The following is an 18,554-nucleotide window of genomic DNA, read 5'->3' as shown; positions in this document are numbered from 1 at the left end:
TGCCTCTTATAGGAAATAGTGGTTTCTGAAAAACTTTCCAACTTATCAGATCAGTGTTACAGAGATTTCCTGAAAGGTAGAGAGAGTTGCCATGGAGGGACCAAGCAGAGAGTCATACTTGGGGTGGAAAATGAGAGAAAGACTCTTCAGAGGCGCAGCCCATTCTATCCGTGTAACCAGCTCGGGGTTTGCTCTGAAAATATCTGAGTACTTTAAAACGGCATTTCAAGAAGCCTTTTCCTTCTTGTCAGTGAGATGACTGACTGTTGGGCAGGCAAACATAGCACAAGATCTATTTCATCTTAGGCTTAAAATTAAATCAGGTCCAATGTAGTTTCACCCACTGTGTCAGTAGTGGATCCTGTGCTCTGATACCTCAAGTTGGCTGAGGGAGCTGTGCTAGCTAAGAACTATCCTTACTGAATTTAAACAATAGGATTGATTTTTTCCAGCTCAGGTCATGTAAGTACTATAGTAGCAGGTGGGAGTACATGTTTGGAGAAAGTCAAGGGGATACCAAGGCTTCAATTTCCCTGACTTAGACAAGCTGTTGTCTCTCCACCAGATCAAACCACCAGTGTGGGAGGGAGAGAAGGATGGAGAATCAGAGTAGACAGTGACATCCAAATGAGCACTGGGAAGGAGTGAAAGTGACGGTCTTTCTCACAGGATCAATAATCAACCAAAACCAAAATGTTGGAGAGCTTTCCCCAAATGTCAATGCATACCCTCATCCACACCTCCCTGTCTCTGGACATCCTATTCAATGTGACAAGCAGCAGTAGAGAACAGTGCATATGGTACATTTACCTCCTGTAAAACTTACCAAGGCTAGTGTTGGGGGTGGAGGGGGAGCTGGAGGGGGAGGCACAGGCATGGTGGAAGGCTGAGCTCTGTCTGCTCTTGCTAAGAAACCTGCACAGCAAAACACAAACACACAAAACTCAAAGATTAACACATCTTAATAAATAAAGTTCTACTCACCTAAAAAACATCCTTGCAGCTAATAGGTTTATCTTCTACATTTTCTAAGTCTAAATAATACATAAAAAGCACTTCATATTTAATTGTATGGAAACCAGCTGCATCTTTAAAGAGGGGCTCCCTACATAAGCCCCATTGCCATATAAACTCATAGACATACACATCCAGTTTTGCACACTTACACAATCCATGCAATGCAAAAAATGCAGTAACAAAATTGTACTCTTTTAATCCAACAATCTGCTTCCCATGGAAGTGCTTCAGGATAGTTCCATAGCTACACCATCAACCCTTGCTTCAAGAAGATATCATACTTTAAGATCCTACTCAGAAAGTCAGATGCTGACCTGTTAAATCCCTTCAGTTGCTAAAAGATTCACACATATGCTGTTATGGGTAGGGTGGAACAGCAGAACTCTAGGACATACTCATGCTTCTTCCTTTCTCCCTGCTTGCTCTGAAGATTCCATGCTCCATCATCACATCTGAATGCACTTTCCTCCTCCTCAGAGGCAGCACACACAGTCATGCTATGTGCATTTTCCCTGAGGAGGAAGAGCAAGTAGGCAGCCTGGCCTCTCAGCTGCAGGCTGCTGGAAAGGGAAAAGCCTGACTGCTAAAGCTCAGCCTTTCACTATATTCACTACTGGAGACCAGGCTCCCACTTTTCCACACTCCAACCAAAACTTTCAACCTAAGACAATCCTAGAAGGGTCACACCTGGGATGTAGAACTTCATTGAAACAAAAATACAAAACAACAAAAAAAAGAAAGGCCAAGTGTCAAAGACTTTTTAAGTCACAAGGTCTTTTTGTGGCATTTTGGCACCCAGCTCGCTGGAACTGTACCTGTTGGGGCTTTTCTAATGGTGCTGTGGCATTTCAGCGTGTGCTTTACTCTTTCACCTGAGCTTTCACCTTCTGCTGGCCCATCCACCTGAGCCAGCTTCAGTAACAATGATTTGCCACCATTTATATAACGTTTGCACACAACAGGTAAACACAGTGGGAATAGGAATACGGGTTATTCTCCAGACAACCCCAGGCTGACAGCTGTAGTCCTCAGGGCAGTTACTTACAAGAATACACAGCTTTTACTTTTTTAAGTAACTTATGTGTTTTTTTATGAAACCAGGGGGAAGTGTAACAGCATAGTATCTGTCAAATCACCATCATGCTAGGTACAGTACCCTTTACAGTTTAAATGAACATTAGGAAAAATTGCTGAATGAAACAAAATGGCATTTGCAGTGAGGGTTTGAGGTGAGTCACGACCTACAATGTCTCTAATGGCTCCAACATGATCTGTGATGTGTGTGACAGAAAAAAATGGTACAGAAAGTACAGATTTATCTCATCAGATGTTCATGCTCCAAAAGAATTAGAATACAGCTACAACCACCCCTCCCAAAAAAAAAATTGCTGACCTACCTTCCTCAGAAGAAAGCTTTTCTGAAATAAGACTTTAATAGATTTTGTGTAAAATCTTTAGAGAGGAAAGGGCTTGGAAAGAAGTCAGACTCATCACCCCTAGCTCTGGCTGAATATCTAGAAAAACCATGGAGTTCGAAGTGGCACGAGGCACTAGTACTGTCTCTAGTGTTTGCAGGTTTTCTTCTCCCATACTGCAGAAACTGTTTCTCTTTCCGGTTACTGCAAAAGAGTGAGCAGAGCAGAGGGGAAGCTGGCCCATGGACAGACTGACTGACAAAGAGGAAACTGTGTGAAGCCAAGCCTACACACTGTGCAAATGCACGCATTCGCAAAGTCCTGCAAACAGACCAGCCTGCTCTCGTCAGTCCTCTGGTGCATTACTGAGCATCTTAGGGCTTTTCCAGAGAAACAAGTTTCACATTCAGAGGATCTGCTTGAATTCAGTTATATTCCTATCTTCTGCATTTCTAGCTCTCAGTTGTTACATAAGACTCTGCACAAAGCCCGATCCTTTCCTGATCTGCACATTCTAAATCCAATATTTGAAATCTGAAGCCTATTAAAAGCACCAAGACTAATGCTGCTTTGTTCTTCAGCTTCCTGTTTAAAAAAATAGTCAACAGGAAAATTATTTCTTACAGCAGACCACAACCATCCTGTTTCTTAACACAGTCTTTTCACAGCTGCAGTTGTCTCTAGCTTAACTGTGCCATGAGGGTATTTCACCAAGCTTTTAACTACTTCAACTGATTAAAAAGAGAAAGTCTGCTCTCTGCACTGCTTTGCTAAGAGGCCAAAGCAGTCTGGATAATGTACTGGGTCTCCTTGGCACGCCATGTGTCACAGGAAGGTTTCTGGAACAGGCAGAATACAGTTTGGTTTGATATCAGACTTTTAAATGAATCCCTTAAGGCAGCTCAGACCCGAATGCAGCAAGTGAGCCAGGTGGTCTACGAAGCACTTTCTGTAAAATACCATAACTTGTTTACCTCCCTGTCAGTTAAGAGATTGCTTCCTGCATGCTTGGGCTGCTCTGCTCTACTTCTATGTCCTTTTAACTTGTTGTTTTAGATCAGCTTCTTAAGGAATTGGTGGGGATAGAGGGGAAGAAAGGTGATGCTTGAAGCCTGAGTTCTCTAAGGGGAAGCCACTACCCACAGACACATCCGGCTTCTCCAAAACCCTCCCTGTGCAGACAATTTGCAAGGAGGTAATGGGGAGAAAGGCACTAGGTATTCCCTCCTTCCCTATCCCATCTTACATGTACCCATAGTCACTAGCTGCACAGTAGCTAGTAATTCTGATACCGAAGGGCTTTTTCAACAGAATTGAAGTGAAAATTAGGTACACACAGCTGCACAGTGGTGAGCTTAGCATTTAGCTACTGCTGAACAAGCCCTGCGGCCCTCAAAGGTAGGCTGGAAAATGGTATTTTGGACAAGCTTCTCTAATAAGATAAACTCAGGCAGAACTGGACTGAAGTTTAATGCAAGCATCCTGCAGGGTTGTTTACTCATGATGTTCTAGAGCACACACTTCCTCTAGGGGCCATCAGAAAAGAGAACACATGCTTTGACTCAGAAACCTGCATGCCCATGCAAAAATGTATACTGCATACACTTACAGAGCCAGTAAAACACCCCATATTGTCAAATTTTAGTTTAAAACCAGAGTTACAACACCACTTCACTCTTACTTTTGTCACTCTGACTCTGCTTCTGCTAAAAAAGAGAATTTTGGAAACTCAAGCTGAAACTTCACAGAAAGAAATGGCACCTCTGTCTTTGAAGCTCCAACTCACCCTTGCTATTTGGTTAGATTCCGTACAATCTAATTTTTTGTCTGACTTATTGTAAGCAAAAAAAAGAAAGGCCCTTTGGATTTTAAAATTTGATCACTATAAGCCTGTAGGAAGAATAATAATGTTCTGAAGAGATGCAGTGACCTGCTGACTTGCCCCCACAGCACAGGGGGATGAGAAACACCTCTTGGGCTGCAGAACCAAAGCAGCTGAGTCAGCACAATGCTGAACTTGAATTCTGCAGCTGCTTTGTTCATCACTAATTCCCAGGAGCATGGAGATGTCCTAAGATGTTAAGTGTAACTGCAATTAGAGGAAAGCTTTGGTTACTCTCCTACGCTTCAGCAATACACTCAGATCATTATTTGCTCTTGGTCAGCAGGAAAGAGCTGAATTTAAGAAATGGACATTATGTTTGATTATTAACAGCTGACACTATAAAATACCTGATATAGCAACTGATCCACCCAATAATAAATTTTACCCACCAAATCTGTTAACAACCAAGTTGATTATAACACTAGGTGTTGCAGGGTGTTAAAAGGGAACCAGTTGCAAAAGACTGAGGGTGTACTGATACTTGAAAACCCAGGATACGTGTCCTAGCATATTTTCTAGGCCGCAATGTAAGCCATCACTGCTTTTAAGAGCTGCATGTTAATGTTATGTCTAGATGAGCACCGGTGGTGCAGCAGAAAGGATTCCGGTAACTAACCCGCACACGTACACTGCAGCATCGGCCACGGAGCCCCAAACACAAAGGTCTGTATTGTCAGCAAGACAGAAGGATTTCCACAGCTGGCAGCAGCGGCAGCAGCTGCTCTCCCGCTGCGCAGCAGGCGCCAGCAGCACCGTGCACACGGCCGGTTCCTCCGAGAGCCAGCCCCGGTCGCCCTGGGCTCTGCTATCGCCGTGAGCAGGCACCCACCGCATCCCTACACCCGCTCTGCACCGCCCCGGACACAGCCCCGGGGCCGGGGCAGCCTCCCTGCACACCCTTCTCGAGAGGGCTGTGCACAGAGCCCGCGTCTGCTGCCTTTGGAGAAAGCCAGCCCAGCCGCCGGCAAACGAGATGCTCCAAAGCTGCCTAAGTAAGGAATACCCGCACAAGAAAGCTCTCATTTTTGCAAACTACCAGGCACACCCGGCAGTCGCTATCAGGAACGATATAAAAATATTGTGATATGCAATATATAATGATAAAAACTAATTTCATTTAAAAACTAAAATAGACGAGAGAGAAAGCATACATTGCATACTGCAAAGAGCCCCTTGCTCCACAGAGTAATATATGAAGAGCAATGAGCAAAACTGTCACTACACTGAATTACATGAAACAGAAATTCTGGGTATTTCAGATTTAATTTGTTATTTCAGAAATTATTTTAGGAGCATTACAAATGCTGAAAAGGAATGTGACCTTTAATGTGGGATGGAGAGTTTGAACAATTAGACTGCAAGTGCACAGTTTGCATCTGGTCAGCCATTAAGAGCTGCTTGAAGGCCCTCCCTCTTAAACATTGAGTCAGAGGCAGACAGACAGCTCACTGTGGTTAATCATTTCCTGCATGATTAATTTCCATGCAAAAAAAGAGGAAGGAACAAACAACTGTAGAAATAAAATAGAATTGATAAATTTAAGGGGAAAAAAACCCTGAAATTGCCAATTAAAATGCTGATTGCTCCTCTATGCAAAGGACTCGACTTCTAAACTAGTGTTGATTTGGTTCTTTCAAAATGCATCACTTTCTCCTAATGAAAGAAGGGAAAATTTTTTTTAAAAGACTGAATTTGAGGCAGTTGGGCTACATTACCAAGTACTTTAGTAAGGTAGCTCTCAAAACAAAAAGGACAACTAACTGTAAACACATTACAAAGTGGTTGGAAAACCACTTAAAATCAGTTTTTATACAGACCATGATATTTTTTCATGAGTCATTTTTTAACAGAGTACAGAGCTATTAAAGCTTTTTGATAAAAAAATGTTACAGTGATGTCATGAAATTTGAGCCACCCTGCTCCCACTTTACTGTGCAGACCCAAGTCATTAGTAGGTCTCTATGTCCCACATTCCACCACCATATTCTCCCAAGGCCAGAGGGGCTGCCTGCACTAAGAGTCAGTGCAGGAGTGCGGCATGGTGTGAATGAGAACTTCAGAGGGTTCTGAAGGTGCTCCTCCCATGCAACACCATGCCTGTAAATCCCACTTGAAAAAGCCAGGTACTACTTCTCTTTTTATTAATGTTTCTAAATATAGAGCAACCCATAAATAAATATACAGGTAGATGATTTTAAGCCCCTAAAGAGTTCAGCAAGGGCACTAAACTGAATTCAGTAGAGCATGAAGCTACTTGAATATACTGAAGAGGAACTCCCTTGCAAGGTGAAAAAAAGAATATTTAGAAGACTCTCTGGCCTCACTCACTCACTAGAGGAGTGAAAAGCCTGTCAGACACTTAAGTAACCTGATGCTAGTTTTATTTGAGACACAGGGAATTGCTGTATAAGAACCCTATAGTCACAGGGAGAGCCTGGATTTTCATTCTCCTAACTTGAAGCTGAGGAGGTCTGAAGGAAGAAAAGTGTCACCTAAAATGTTATTATCAGTATTTTTGGATCCTTTAACACCACTGACTGGTCTTTTAAGGATGGTTTCTGGGTGAAACAACAATCCTTCTGGTGCAGAGATAACAAGGCTTTGTGGCCTGAGAAAGGACATTTAAAAGGGTGTGAGAATGCAGACTGTCCTATCCTGTCTGGAGGAAGCTGTGATAGCGAAACTTTTCACCCTTAAAACCACTTGCAGGGAACTGGACAGCCAAAAGGGAGACCCACAGAGGAGAAGTGACTTTGGATATCTGAGACCCAGGGAAATTCTGGGGAGCTGCCGCTGCCAGAGAGAGGAAGCCTACTTTACTGGGGACTTTTCACGTTTCAAAGAAACTCTCTGCAGTACATGAAATGAGTGGTTTGAGTATTACTTGCCACCAGACTGAAATGCCAACCCTTACACAAAATGCCAGGGCAGAGTAGGTGCACCAGTGATGGAAAGCTCTTGCCTAGACCCTGAGCCAGAGCTTCCTGTCTCTTTCCACAAACTGCCATCGGAGGGGTGATGGATGATAGGCTTTATTCACAGGCAGGTGTATAAAGTGGATGAGGTCTATGTGGCCCCAAAATAGGATTTGGCCCAAGCTGAATGACACACAGGAGGATCTCCCATGGGAAACTGCACCTTTACAAACTCGGCAGTGATCGTCTGGGGGATGCAACACCATCCTGCTGCAGATAGGGAACAAAAAGGAGAGAAGAGGAAAGCAAGAGCCTGGAGGTCTCTGGTAGAAGTGCATGGGATAGTTCTTGGAGAAGAAACAGATGTAAAGCCCCTATTACAGTGAGCATTTTTCAGCCCTACTGAGGCTGCAGAGAGATGATATATTTCTTGTTTTGGTTTGGACATACCCTTTTTAATAAATTGCAGAGTTTTTTTACCTCTTACAACAGTGTGACTGAGCTATGTGAAGGTGCTGGGGAGCTAGTGATGAGCAGTAAAGATAAATAACAACAATAGGAAACAAAGGACATGACTAGTTAGGAAAAAAGTGTGAGGATGCTGTGAGGTGCTTTCACCTCTTTGTGCATCTTATCCCACGCACCTACAGAATCTCCACCTCCCTCCACATCCCTCATGCTCACCTCCCACATCCCAGAGCATCCGGCCAAGAGCAGTGATCCTTCAGGCAGCACTGTCTGCATCTCACACTGGGCAATTCCTCGGAGACCTAAAACCCCCTGAACACTATCAATCTACTTCTTACCACCATAGGAATACAGTAATAAAGCAGGTTACTGTGGGGTATCAGTGACAAGTGAGCCAACAGACCACTGAGCGAGCACATGATTGCTGAGTGCCAAGCAGTAGTAGCCAGCTGCACCTATGGCCCATGGCTACCTGCACCTATGGCCCATGGCTACCTGCACCTATGGCCCATGGCTACCTGCACCTATGGCCCATGGCTACCTGCATCCAGCAAACCTCATCTGTCAAATGCAATGAAGAGTTATATGGCAAAAATCCAGTGGTGCTGCATCCATGGAAAGTTACAGCTAAGAAATAGGCCACTATAGTGTCAGAATGTTGTTTTAATCCAAGTATTTTAAAAATATTTTTCTTGTCAGTGACATATTTTTCAAGATATGCAGAGGATCATAGGCAATGGCTAGCTTTGGAGAACTTCCCCTAGTCACCAGTATAGTCCCTATGTGGAAGAAACAGCAAAGCTTTTGGATAGTTTAAGTGTTTGGATGTTGACTTGAGAAAAGCTGATAACGTAAGAGCAAATACACCATAGCAGAAAGTATCTGACTCACTGAAAACAGAAATTGCTTCCGTCCAATCCATACTCCTATAATTTCTTTCAGCCAGTGCTTTCAGAGGAGATGTAGAAAAATATTCCTGTCTGCTCAGACTCCGAGAGTCATCTCACATCCCCTGCCACAATGTCCTGGCCCTGGGAAGCAGGACCTCAGCCCTACAAATGACACTTGGTGCAAAGTCCCTGCACCGGGCACAACAGGAGGGAATCTCCACAATGTTTTAAAACAGGCACATGTGAGTCATTCCTCAGAAGGAGGCCAGGGCCAAATCCAGCAGAGAAATCTACAGTTACTGTTCTCAGGACAGGAGGACACATCTTGAGACAGTGCAATGTCCTACAGCTCTCCCCCCTCCCTCCCTCCTTCATGTCAAAAAAAGAAGAGCCCTTCCTAGGACCAACCACATTGCAAAAAGCCCTATGGCAAAAGGCTTCACCCTCTCTCCCAGGCAGAAGTGTGGTTAAGGACTGAGCTGTTTGTGCCTGAGCTCTTTTTCAGCTGTCCAGAGTAGAGTTGTGTGCAGCACTCCACCATCCACAGATCTAGTCAAGCCGAGTGTTTGAAACAACACACAAGGCTGTGTTATCCCAGGCACACTGCCCAATGCAGCCAACAAGGATTCATCCAGGCTGGATGCAACCTCAGCATGCAGACCTAAAGAAAGCGACATTTGACTCCTGGTGCTGTGGAGAAGCCACAGGGACAATATACTTTGGGCAATAAGGACCCAGTGTCTCTCTCCAGCTTATTCCCTTGTCTGTTAGTCCTTGTGAACATTTTGTGTTCACAAAATACTGTTTCTAACACGTAGCCCAAGAGCTTTTCTCCAATCGGGCTGCTTTTTCCAGTGTCTCATTGCTGTAGTAGTGATCACTCAGTGTCATGTGGCTGTTCAGCACTGCATAGCTTTCTCCCCAAAACCTGAGCTGTTTTAAGCTCTAGGAGCTGTTGGTAGGGTGAACAGGCTAGTTCAGAAATTAAGGATTTCTGAGTATTGGCTCCAGCTTATTCAGTCCTAAATCAGAACAAAAATAATTGCATGAAGTTGGAAGAAGTCCTTAAGAACTGGACTTTTTCTACCAGCTTATCCCCTCAACACAGCACTGCTCATCCCTCTAACCGGACGGGGTCATTCATGGCCTGGCGGTAGCAGGTAGCCCACAGAGAGAGGCAGGAAGGGATGTTTCTCACAACCCACACCTGGTGACCAAGAGGTGGAAAGGCATAGCCTGGCCCTTGGAATTCCCAGCTTGTTACTATGGGAAAACAACTTTTGTTCGCACTATCATACCAGCCTTTCCATCTATTAATCCACTTTTATTTTTAGGATGTTACAGCTCTGACCAATTGTTTGCTTTGTGTAACATGAAAGCAATTCTGCTATTTAAATCAAATTGACAGAAATCTGGAGGATTTTTTTCCCTTCTCTCCACTGTTTTGTGGCATAACAGGCCAAAAGCACTAGATATCAGTCTGATTTTTTTTTTCCCCGGACACTTGAGCTGTTGCAACTTTCAGTCAGCTCAGAAAGAAGTCAAAAAAGGAATCAAATATGGAGAGCAAGTCCTGGGATTTTGCTTGTGGACTTCTGCCTACAGTGGGTGTGCTGCAGTCCCCTTTGCATCAGTAGTTATAAGAAGAGGGGCTTCTCTCTGCAAATCCTGAGGCTGGGATGAAAAGAGCCTGTTTGGAGCCACAGGTTACATCGTGGGAGCTCTGAGACACCCCACACCACATCCTCTCCATGCCCTGGGCACTCAATTAATAATGCTAATTAAAAATGACCTGCGTAATGCCATTGCTGAAGCTGTGTCTTCTTTCACCTTTGTCTTACCAACAAGATGACACGGAGCTGTAGTTGAGAACATTTTGCTATAATGAATACTTACAGAAAAGGATCAAGAATCTCCAACACTGTCAGATTATTTTACTTCTCAGTAGGTGTAGGTTTAGAATTGAATTGGCTTCAGCATTCAAATAGGCTTTTTTAACATAAAGCATTTTCTTCATCACAATCAACTAAGTCTTACTAACCATGCAGCAAACTGTGACTAGTCTACTAAAGGCAGCATCTATAAAATAATATTAAAATAGCAACTGCCTCTAAAGGGGAAATCTGAGGCATATAAGGGCCAGACATGTGGAATGAATTCAAAGCACTGTTTTCCAATCCCTGCCTCTTATAAATATTGTGATATTCCTATTAAAATGTTGAAAAACTACAGTGTACAGAGATTAGTTCAGATTTCACATCAAAAGCCCAAACAAAAAGTTAAGAGGCCTGGGCAGTCAGCAGGGAAAGAGCAACTAAATAAGCAAAGTGCATTAGTTTTTACAGCCCAGGTGTTGACATAAATTAGAGTAACTTGAATATCTGTCATTAGAAGAGCAATCTAAGACTGATCTGCCCAGAGTGCAGGAAAAATAAAACCCAGCCTCAGATCTGCATAATGTAAGGTAGCTTGCTTTGCCAAAGACAGTGGAGAAAAACAAACACCACCTCAGAGCCAGGTTACTGTCAATAAAAGCCTCAGTTCAGTGCAGCAAGCCCCATAAATAAGTTTTGTGAGAAACAGGCAACCAAGACTGGTAAAGATTTTAATTAAAAAGAAAAAAGTCTAATTTTCCATTCTGAAAGTTAATTTTGAATGATTTGAGACTGTGAAGTACTGAGACTACAAACGTCCACTAAACAGGGTGGAGATGGAGAGTTTGATTTTACTCTCATTAGAGTTCATGGAAAGGCTCAGGACAGTTTTCAGAGGAGGCTGGATGAGAGCCACCGTACCTTCTGACTTTGCTGAAAGCATCTGAATTGAGATCAGACTTAGAGATTAAGAAGAGTGCCTCCCATGAAATCCCTTGATGATCTCTGCTGTACAGGGATTAGCACTGCAGCTCGAGGTTAGTCATTAAACCAGATCATTTGTGAGGCACCGAATCCTATTTGCACATAAGTAATGAATTTGAGAAGTGTCACAGTCAGCAAGCAAGGCTGGCCTTGGCTCCCACAATGCCATCCTTTGGATGCCAAAGGCTGGTGGAGCAAGGACCACAGCCATAGTCTGCACAGTGATGCCATGACTTGTGTTCAGCACTGCTGGTATCTTGCTTCATGAACCTAGGGAGAGCATCCAGCAAGGTATACTTTCATCTGTCTCAACGGACCATGACCTATTGAAAAACTCCCCATAAATTACCCTCTGTGCCCTGCTCACAGACCACAAACTGAATAGAAACTCACGTCACATCTTACAAACTGACTAGATACTAAATGAAGACTCATTCTGCATATGACTTGTACCCCCTGTGTTCACAAACCTTCTCTGACCTCCAGTCCAAAAAGCTATAAAACAGCATTTGATCTGCCATTTGAATGCTTATTTCAGTAACGTGGCCAGGAAAACTTAAGTTCTTTGTAAACTCTGCTGGGTTGCTACAAAACAGTTACTTTTTTATAATTCACATTCCTAAAAGAATTAATCCAAGTTTGTAAATAAAGCAATTGAAAATTTTCAGTTTTCTGAGGCATAAATGAAGATACACAAGATACACCATTACTTTGCACACTTAGGAATTTTTAGTATTTACTATGATTGGTATTTTATCTTAGATCCCCTTCTCTGAAAGCAGCTACAAAATGAAACTCTCTCTCTTACAAATTTTATATGACTAGCTTACAGTAATTAAATATTAGTATAGCTTTCAACCCTCCAGAACACTGATGTATGTGATGCTGGGCAGTGCACGCTGGGCATCTGCACTCACAGGCACTTGGACAACAAAGAGACCATTTGCACAAGCACTCAAAGAAACTCACAGCATCCGTTCTTATTTGCTTGGAAGAGAGCTTCTGCCCTCTGAGGTTTGGCCTGCTCTGTAGCTCATGCTGTGTCTCAGAAAGCTTTCAGATGGGCTGCTATGGTTTCAGTAATTATTTTTAAAGGTTCTCAGCAATATAAAAACAAATCTGTGGAAGAGTCTTTAAAATCACAGGATGGAAATAATAAGTGGGAGGGAAAAGAGGTGGCAAAAGTAATCTGAAACAAAAAGAGTGCTTGCTTGAGTAAACAACCCATCCCCAAACTCTGGGACTTCAATCTCCCTTTCTTCACATTGGAGCCAACCTTAGCTCACCCCAAACTACTCAGACACCATGGCCAAAAGTTGACCATCTGGTCTAAAGGGTATACAAAACTTTAGAAACTGCATCCAAAGCAATTAAAAACCCCAACCAAAACCCAAGCTTAAGGATAAGAGATTAATTTTAATCTTAAATATCCTACCATACATATTTTGGTTTGAAATGGATTAATTTAAAAACAACAAAGAAAAGCAATAATATTACTGAAAACACATTACTGCACACGTGAAATTACATGATCATCTAATATCCTGGCAGTACTGGCAAATGATGTTTTGTTCTAATCGATATTAAAAACAAGTCCAAAATGTTATGTTCCTGCACCACCAGATTATTTGCCTGGTTGGAATTCAGCAGTAAACTTCTCCTGCAACTTACTTCAGAGATATACATAGAGGAAGCAATACATTATTTCTACTAAAAATTGTCTAATAAGACAACTCAAAAACTATCTTTAGATGGCTTTTACAAAACTAACAGACCAGATAACCATTAAGTAACCACTGAGTAAAGTAGACTAAAAGTTGCCATTATCTCTATATTGTTTGGTTCTTTGTATCATATAAAATCTACTAAATCTGATCATCATTTTCTCTATTTTAAAAAACATAGATTTTATAATACCCATACCCATATTAATTGTGTCAGAGCCACCACTACAGCAAGATAAGCTTAATTTTAAAATTCTAATTTTTTTAATAAAAGTAAAAAAAAAAGTATCAGCTGTCCTTAACTGATAGGAACTGCTTTGACTTCACTCCAGACCTTCCTTAGGTGTCTTCTACCAGAGGAACATATAATCCAAAAGTTGTAATAGGAATCTGTACAATAAATGATGAGGGCTGCCAGTGGAAGCTCTAGGGCTAAAGCAGACTGCCAGCAGGGAAGTGAAAGACTTGTCATTTGCTTCTGCAATACTGAACTACTTAATCCATCACAAGCCTTATTCTGAGCTGACCAGAACTTCCCTGCCTCCAACAGCAGTCACTGGACAAAACAAACTGCTACCTAATGGAAATATGTACAGAAACCCTGCAGAGGACCTCCTGTTCTAGACTCGCTTCTTGAGAAGAGCAGCTTCAGAGCAGATTAATAGTTTGTTGACTGCCCTGCAGGAGGTCACCTCCAAGCCAGGGGCTTGTGGAACCGGTGAACTGGTTTTTAGAGACGTCCCCAGGCAAGGAGCCTGACGCCCTGGTGGCTGCTACTTCAAACTCCCATTCACAGCTGGAGCAGTGGAAGGACAAACCTGAAATTCCTCTTCCTCTGTTTCAATTTAGTTTGGCTCTTTGTGAAGCATTCAAAAATCTAACCCACAGTGCATTGAATACTTCTCCACATGTAATAGGAGAGACCTTGGCCTTCAGTATCTGAAGGCATGTGTGCAAATCACTGGCAATATTCATGTGCTGTTCCTATCACCGGCAATTTCCACTTGGTCCAATCTGGAAAACATCCTGAGTAACACGAGGGTGAATTTTTCTGTTAAGTATTTCCAACACTGCCTTTTGGCAAGAAAAAATGTCAAAAGTCACTTGGAAAAGAAAGGCACAGCTAAGAGATGTTTCAATTATTTAATAAATAAGCTGCCAAAATGCAAAGAGCAAAATCCAGGCAATAATAATATTCTTCATGTTTATACTATTAGAAGCCAAGCAGAGATCAGAATATTGACCAATCACAATTATATTTTGTTTCATTTACTAGAGTAGAGCTACAACAACAATTCAACTCAAAATAGCTTTGTAAAGCCATTTTTATATAAATAATTTCATCTACTTTTGCAGCAGGACTTGATATTTATGCAACATAATATTTCTGAAATATAGGTGAGATAAAATTGAATCAGAGGGTTCAGATTATCCATCTGGGCCTTTAGCTGAAGACTCAAGCATTGATAATGGGACCATGAAATTTCCACATGTACATGTGAGTACACAGTCCACACATGCAGCAGATGATGCCAACTGAAACACTTACAGTAAGGGCAACACAGTTAAATTGTCCGTACCTCATCTAAGGTTTCCATTGTCCAGCTGAAGGCCCTATAACTTAAGATAGCTTGTGAAGATTTCATTTATGAAGTACACTTATCTAGTTGTTTGGGCAGTTATCTAATAGATGGCAAGGTCCAAGTTCTGTTTTGCATCAGTCTGTGGTTCTTTCAAACTCAAAGCAACTCTAATGTTACATGAAAGACAGAATCTAGATTCCCTGATCTACCTGGAGAAGCACAAAAATTTATATGAGTTTAATAATGTGAGATTTGGGGAAAAAAATAGAGTGGGAAATTAATTTTATGACCCGACAAAGTTTGAGACATAAGAGATTTCTATCTTAATCAGGAATTAAAAAACAAACCAAACATTCTGTCGTTGGAAGTCCAAATTTCAGCAGATCCTATATTCCACTTCAAGTATTCTAAATTTCTTTTAAAAGCTCACTTTAGAATTTTCTAATTTATAAAATTTAAATTTTGTACCAAATTCTCCTTTGATCTCAGGCAAAAAAAGGTTTTGATAGGTTTTGATACACTGATAAACTGATAGAATTAATTAGAACATATTTTCAATAAAAATGTCCCAAGAAACTATAACTACAATCAATAACTTTGACACCCGAACTAAATTTTCCAACTTAGGCATCTAAATCCAGTTGCTAGATGCTTATGTTTTCTCAGCTTCCTTAAGGTATCGACATGGTGCTGCCAACCTGGCACAGGGGTCTCTTACGGACTCCTGATGCCCTGATTATCCCTGGTCCTGGGAGGGACATGGGGCAAGTCAGTGCTACTAGAGCTAAGACTGGGAGGACCCAGATGCAGACAAGCCAGGGGGGCCCACAGTCCTGTAAAGGGCTCTAGTTTAAAGCACGGCACAAATCAAACAAAAAGCAACCAAGGACACCAAACTGAAAACGCCCTTCTGCTTTCCTCCGCATCTCCGATTACAGAAGGTTTTGCTCCAATTTATTTCTCTTTGGAAACAACTTTTTACAGCTGCACATGGCAAGTACTTAGCTAGTGAGCAAAGAAGATGGAAAGAATGATTATTTATGGATTCTGCCAAAAAATAGGGCAAAGTCTTTCACAGCTTAGGACAAGAACTAGTCGATCTTCCCCTAAGTGAAGAGGAGGCATGTCTTGTGCTGCCTTCCTGAGAAGGAAAACAGCACAGCTGCATTGCCTACTGCAGCAACCCAGGCTGGAAACATACAGCACCCTTCCACTTTCTACTTGTGAAGCTGGTTGAGTCAACACACACTAAACCAGAACGTTTGCCCAAGTAAAAACCAAGCAGTTCCATGTTATCTGCATTTTATTTTAAATATTTATATCTCTAATTGTTTTCTATGACCTTTGACAACCAATTGTTTCCATGCAGCAAGTGTAGTCAAAGGCAGTGTGCCATGTGGGTGCCAGTCCTGCAGGGCATTGGTCTACCAGAGTGCCCAGGTCACTGCAGTGACATCCCATATGAAGTCATATCTAGCTGACTGCATAGGTCAGACCCAGGTGGACGTGCTAGGTAGGTGAATATGCCAAGAGGGACAAATCAACATCTTGCCTGAACTCAGCAGGAGCCACAAGCCATTGCTTGAGGAGAGACAAGCTGCCCCAGACAGCTGCTCTGGGGTCCGCAGTGGTTCCTGCTCTTGCCAGGTTTTTGGAAGTGGTGCCCAGCCAGCATTGCACCTTCATGTTATCTGGCAGCTCTGAGGCAGCCTGCCACACAGGCCATGCAGGACCTCTCTGGGAGCCCAGGAAGCAGCTGGGTTTGGAGGTTATTTGCCTCTATTCAAGACAGGGGGTCTAACTGAGCTCCTGCTAGTATTCCAAATGCAGCTTTTTGCATAAAAAGTAATAGTTTGTTGTAGTTCAAGCTAAAAAAAAAAATTTGTATGGCATACCAATGCCACGAAAAAACATACCCACAAAACCAAAAGCAGCCACATACCATCATTCAACACTTGCATTTCCTCTTTAGAACATTCAACATGTCCTCTTACTCAGGAGAGTCCTCCACAGGACTGCTCAAATTTGTCCTTGCTAATGCCAGTCTACCAGAAGCTCAGAGAAGAAAACAAATTAGTCACAGCAGGCTGGAGTACTCAGTGCAGGTGCCCTGAAACAGCAGGTATTGGAGGGTGGCAACTAATTTCCCCTTTAATTTATTTGTAATAGGAGTGGCTGTCACAGTTGTTAAGCCCTAGCTAAAGTTAGCATCACATCTGCCAAATCCTGTAAATACGGCCAAAACCCTGACCAGACTGACTGAATTATTTGGTTAGCTTGCATGGGCAAAACTGACTGGGTTTATTTTCAGAAAATTTGAAGGCTAAGTTTAGCATATGGCAGACTGAAATAAGACTCCCAACATCTCTGCTTTCAAAACCAGAATTTGTAATTAAATGGAGAGTTAAGAGCTACTTAAAATCTGAGGCCACAGGCTTCCAGATAAAAAGAAAACTTTTTCCAAACTCAGAGAGCTGTAATATCTGGATCAAACCCACAGCTGCAAGGAAGCTTTGTATTGATTTATTGGGTCATAAGATGTTATTACTCTCATGAAGTCTACTTTCTCTCTTAAACTGCAGGCCTAATGACTGGCCAAGGCCCCCGTGAACAGGTAGACTCCCAGAAGGCCAGGTTACAGGGGGTGCCAGTCTGGGCACCATCACAGAGTCAAAAAGCTCCACTTCCCAGAAGGGGTACAGTGGCACCAGGGCTGCTGTGTCAACAAAGCATGAACTCCGCAGACTAACGCTTCTTTAAGTGAGCCCTGATCCATCAGAACTTGATATTAGGAAATGCTGTTCAATGCAGACCAAGCTGGTTTTGCACAGCCAGCATGAATTTGAAGTTTGCCATTAGTACCAGAGATTTGAGATCTGTGTTAAAAATGAGCAGTTTGCCACAACTGTTCACCTGAGACAGCAGCAGGTCCTGCCTTTTCAGGTCTCCCTCTTATGCCAGGATCAGACCTGGTTGTTATATGCCAGCTGCTAACAGTAACTCAGTACTTTCCCACAGTGCTGAGTATAATGCACTCATTTTACCTGTTCACTCTCAAATTAAAAGAGCAAAATCTCCTCAGGAAACTCAGGAACAGAATTTTACCTTCCCTCCCTGAAAAGTGGAGTATGGAGTATACTGTACTGTACATATGGAAATGTTAATTTTAAAGGCAATAACTATTCAGCATTCATCAATAACCAGAAAAATTCAGTCATGTCAACAAGGAGACTGAAATACTGAACAAAAGACAGCAGGGCTGGAAGAAGGCATCTACTCTTCCACTGAGTCACTATGGCAGGTATTTATCTCTTTTCTCTCTAAAAATCTCCACTGATGGAAACTCTGCAATATCCCTCAGTCATCTACCTCATTAGCATGACAGCAAATAAAGCTTTTCCCAGTACTCAATTTAGACCTCCTTTGCTGTGATTTCATTTACTATTTCTCATCCTATTTACAACTGATGCTTAGAAGAATTTATTCCTTTCCTCTTCATGGTTATTTGAAAACTGTTTACATGTCCCTTTGATCTTCTCCTCTTTAGGCTAAGCAATCATATTTCTTTCAGTCTTTCTTCAAAGGTTGTATTTGTGCTGTCTGTCATCATTACTGTGTTTATAGGACATTCCATACTCCCATATCATATGTGAAATGGGTGAGGGTGTCATAATTCACCATCTTTATCTCAGTGTTGCATTGTAAGTTTTTTTGCAGCATCCAATTTACTAATTTGAAATAAAATATAAACATCAATTTAAAAATACTGATATTTTCCCTATCTGCATGTCTCCCTCCT

The 18,554-nt window shown here is 42.2% G+C and overlaps 1 protein-coding gene across 3 annotated transcripts in view; it reads right to left on the bottom strand.

Annotated features, from left to right (window-relative positions):
• Nucleotides 1-18,554, bottom strand: part of WIPF1 (WAS/WASL interacting protein family member 1) — a 57,184-nt gene that overhangs the window by 16,093 nt on the left and 22,537 nt on the right. For all 3 annotated transcript variants that reach the window (XM_064660800.1, XM_064660798.1, XM_064660799.1), the window contains exon 3: nt 827-915. In XM_064660800.1, the coding sequence (XP_064516870.1) occupies nt 827-877 (51 nt within the window). In that variant the 5' untranslated portion in view covers nt 878-915. The remainder of the gene's footprint in view (nt 1-826; nt 916-18,554) is intronic.

The sequence above is a fragment of the Pseudopipra pipra genome, chromosome 7 (assembly GCF_036250125.1).
Source record: "Pseudopipra pipra isolate bDixPip1 chromosome 7, bDixPip1.hap1, whole genome shotgun sequence".
In the NCBI taxonomy this organism is placed as follows: domain Eukaryota; kingdom Metazoa; phylum Chordata; class Aves; order Passeriformes; family Pipridae; genus Pseudopipra; species Pseudopipra pipra.
This window is presented reverse-complemented; position numbering and strand designations above follow the sequence as displayed.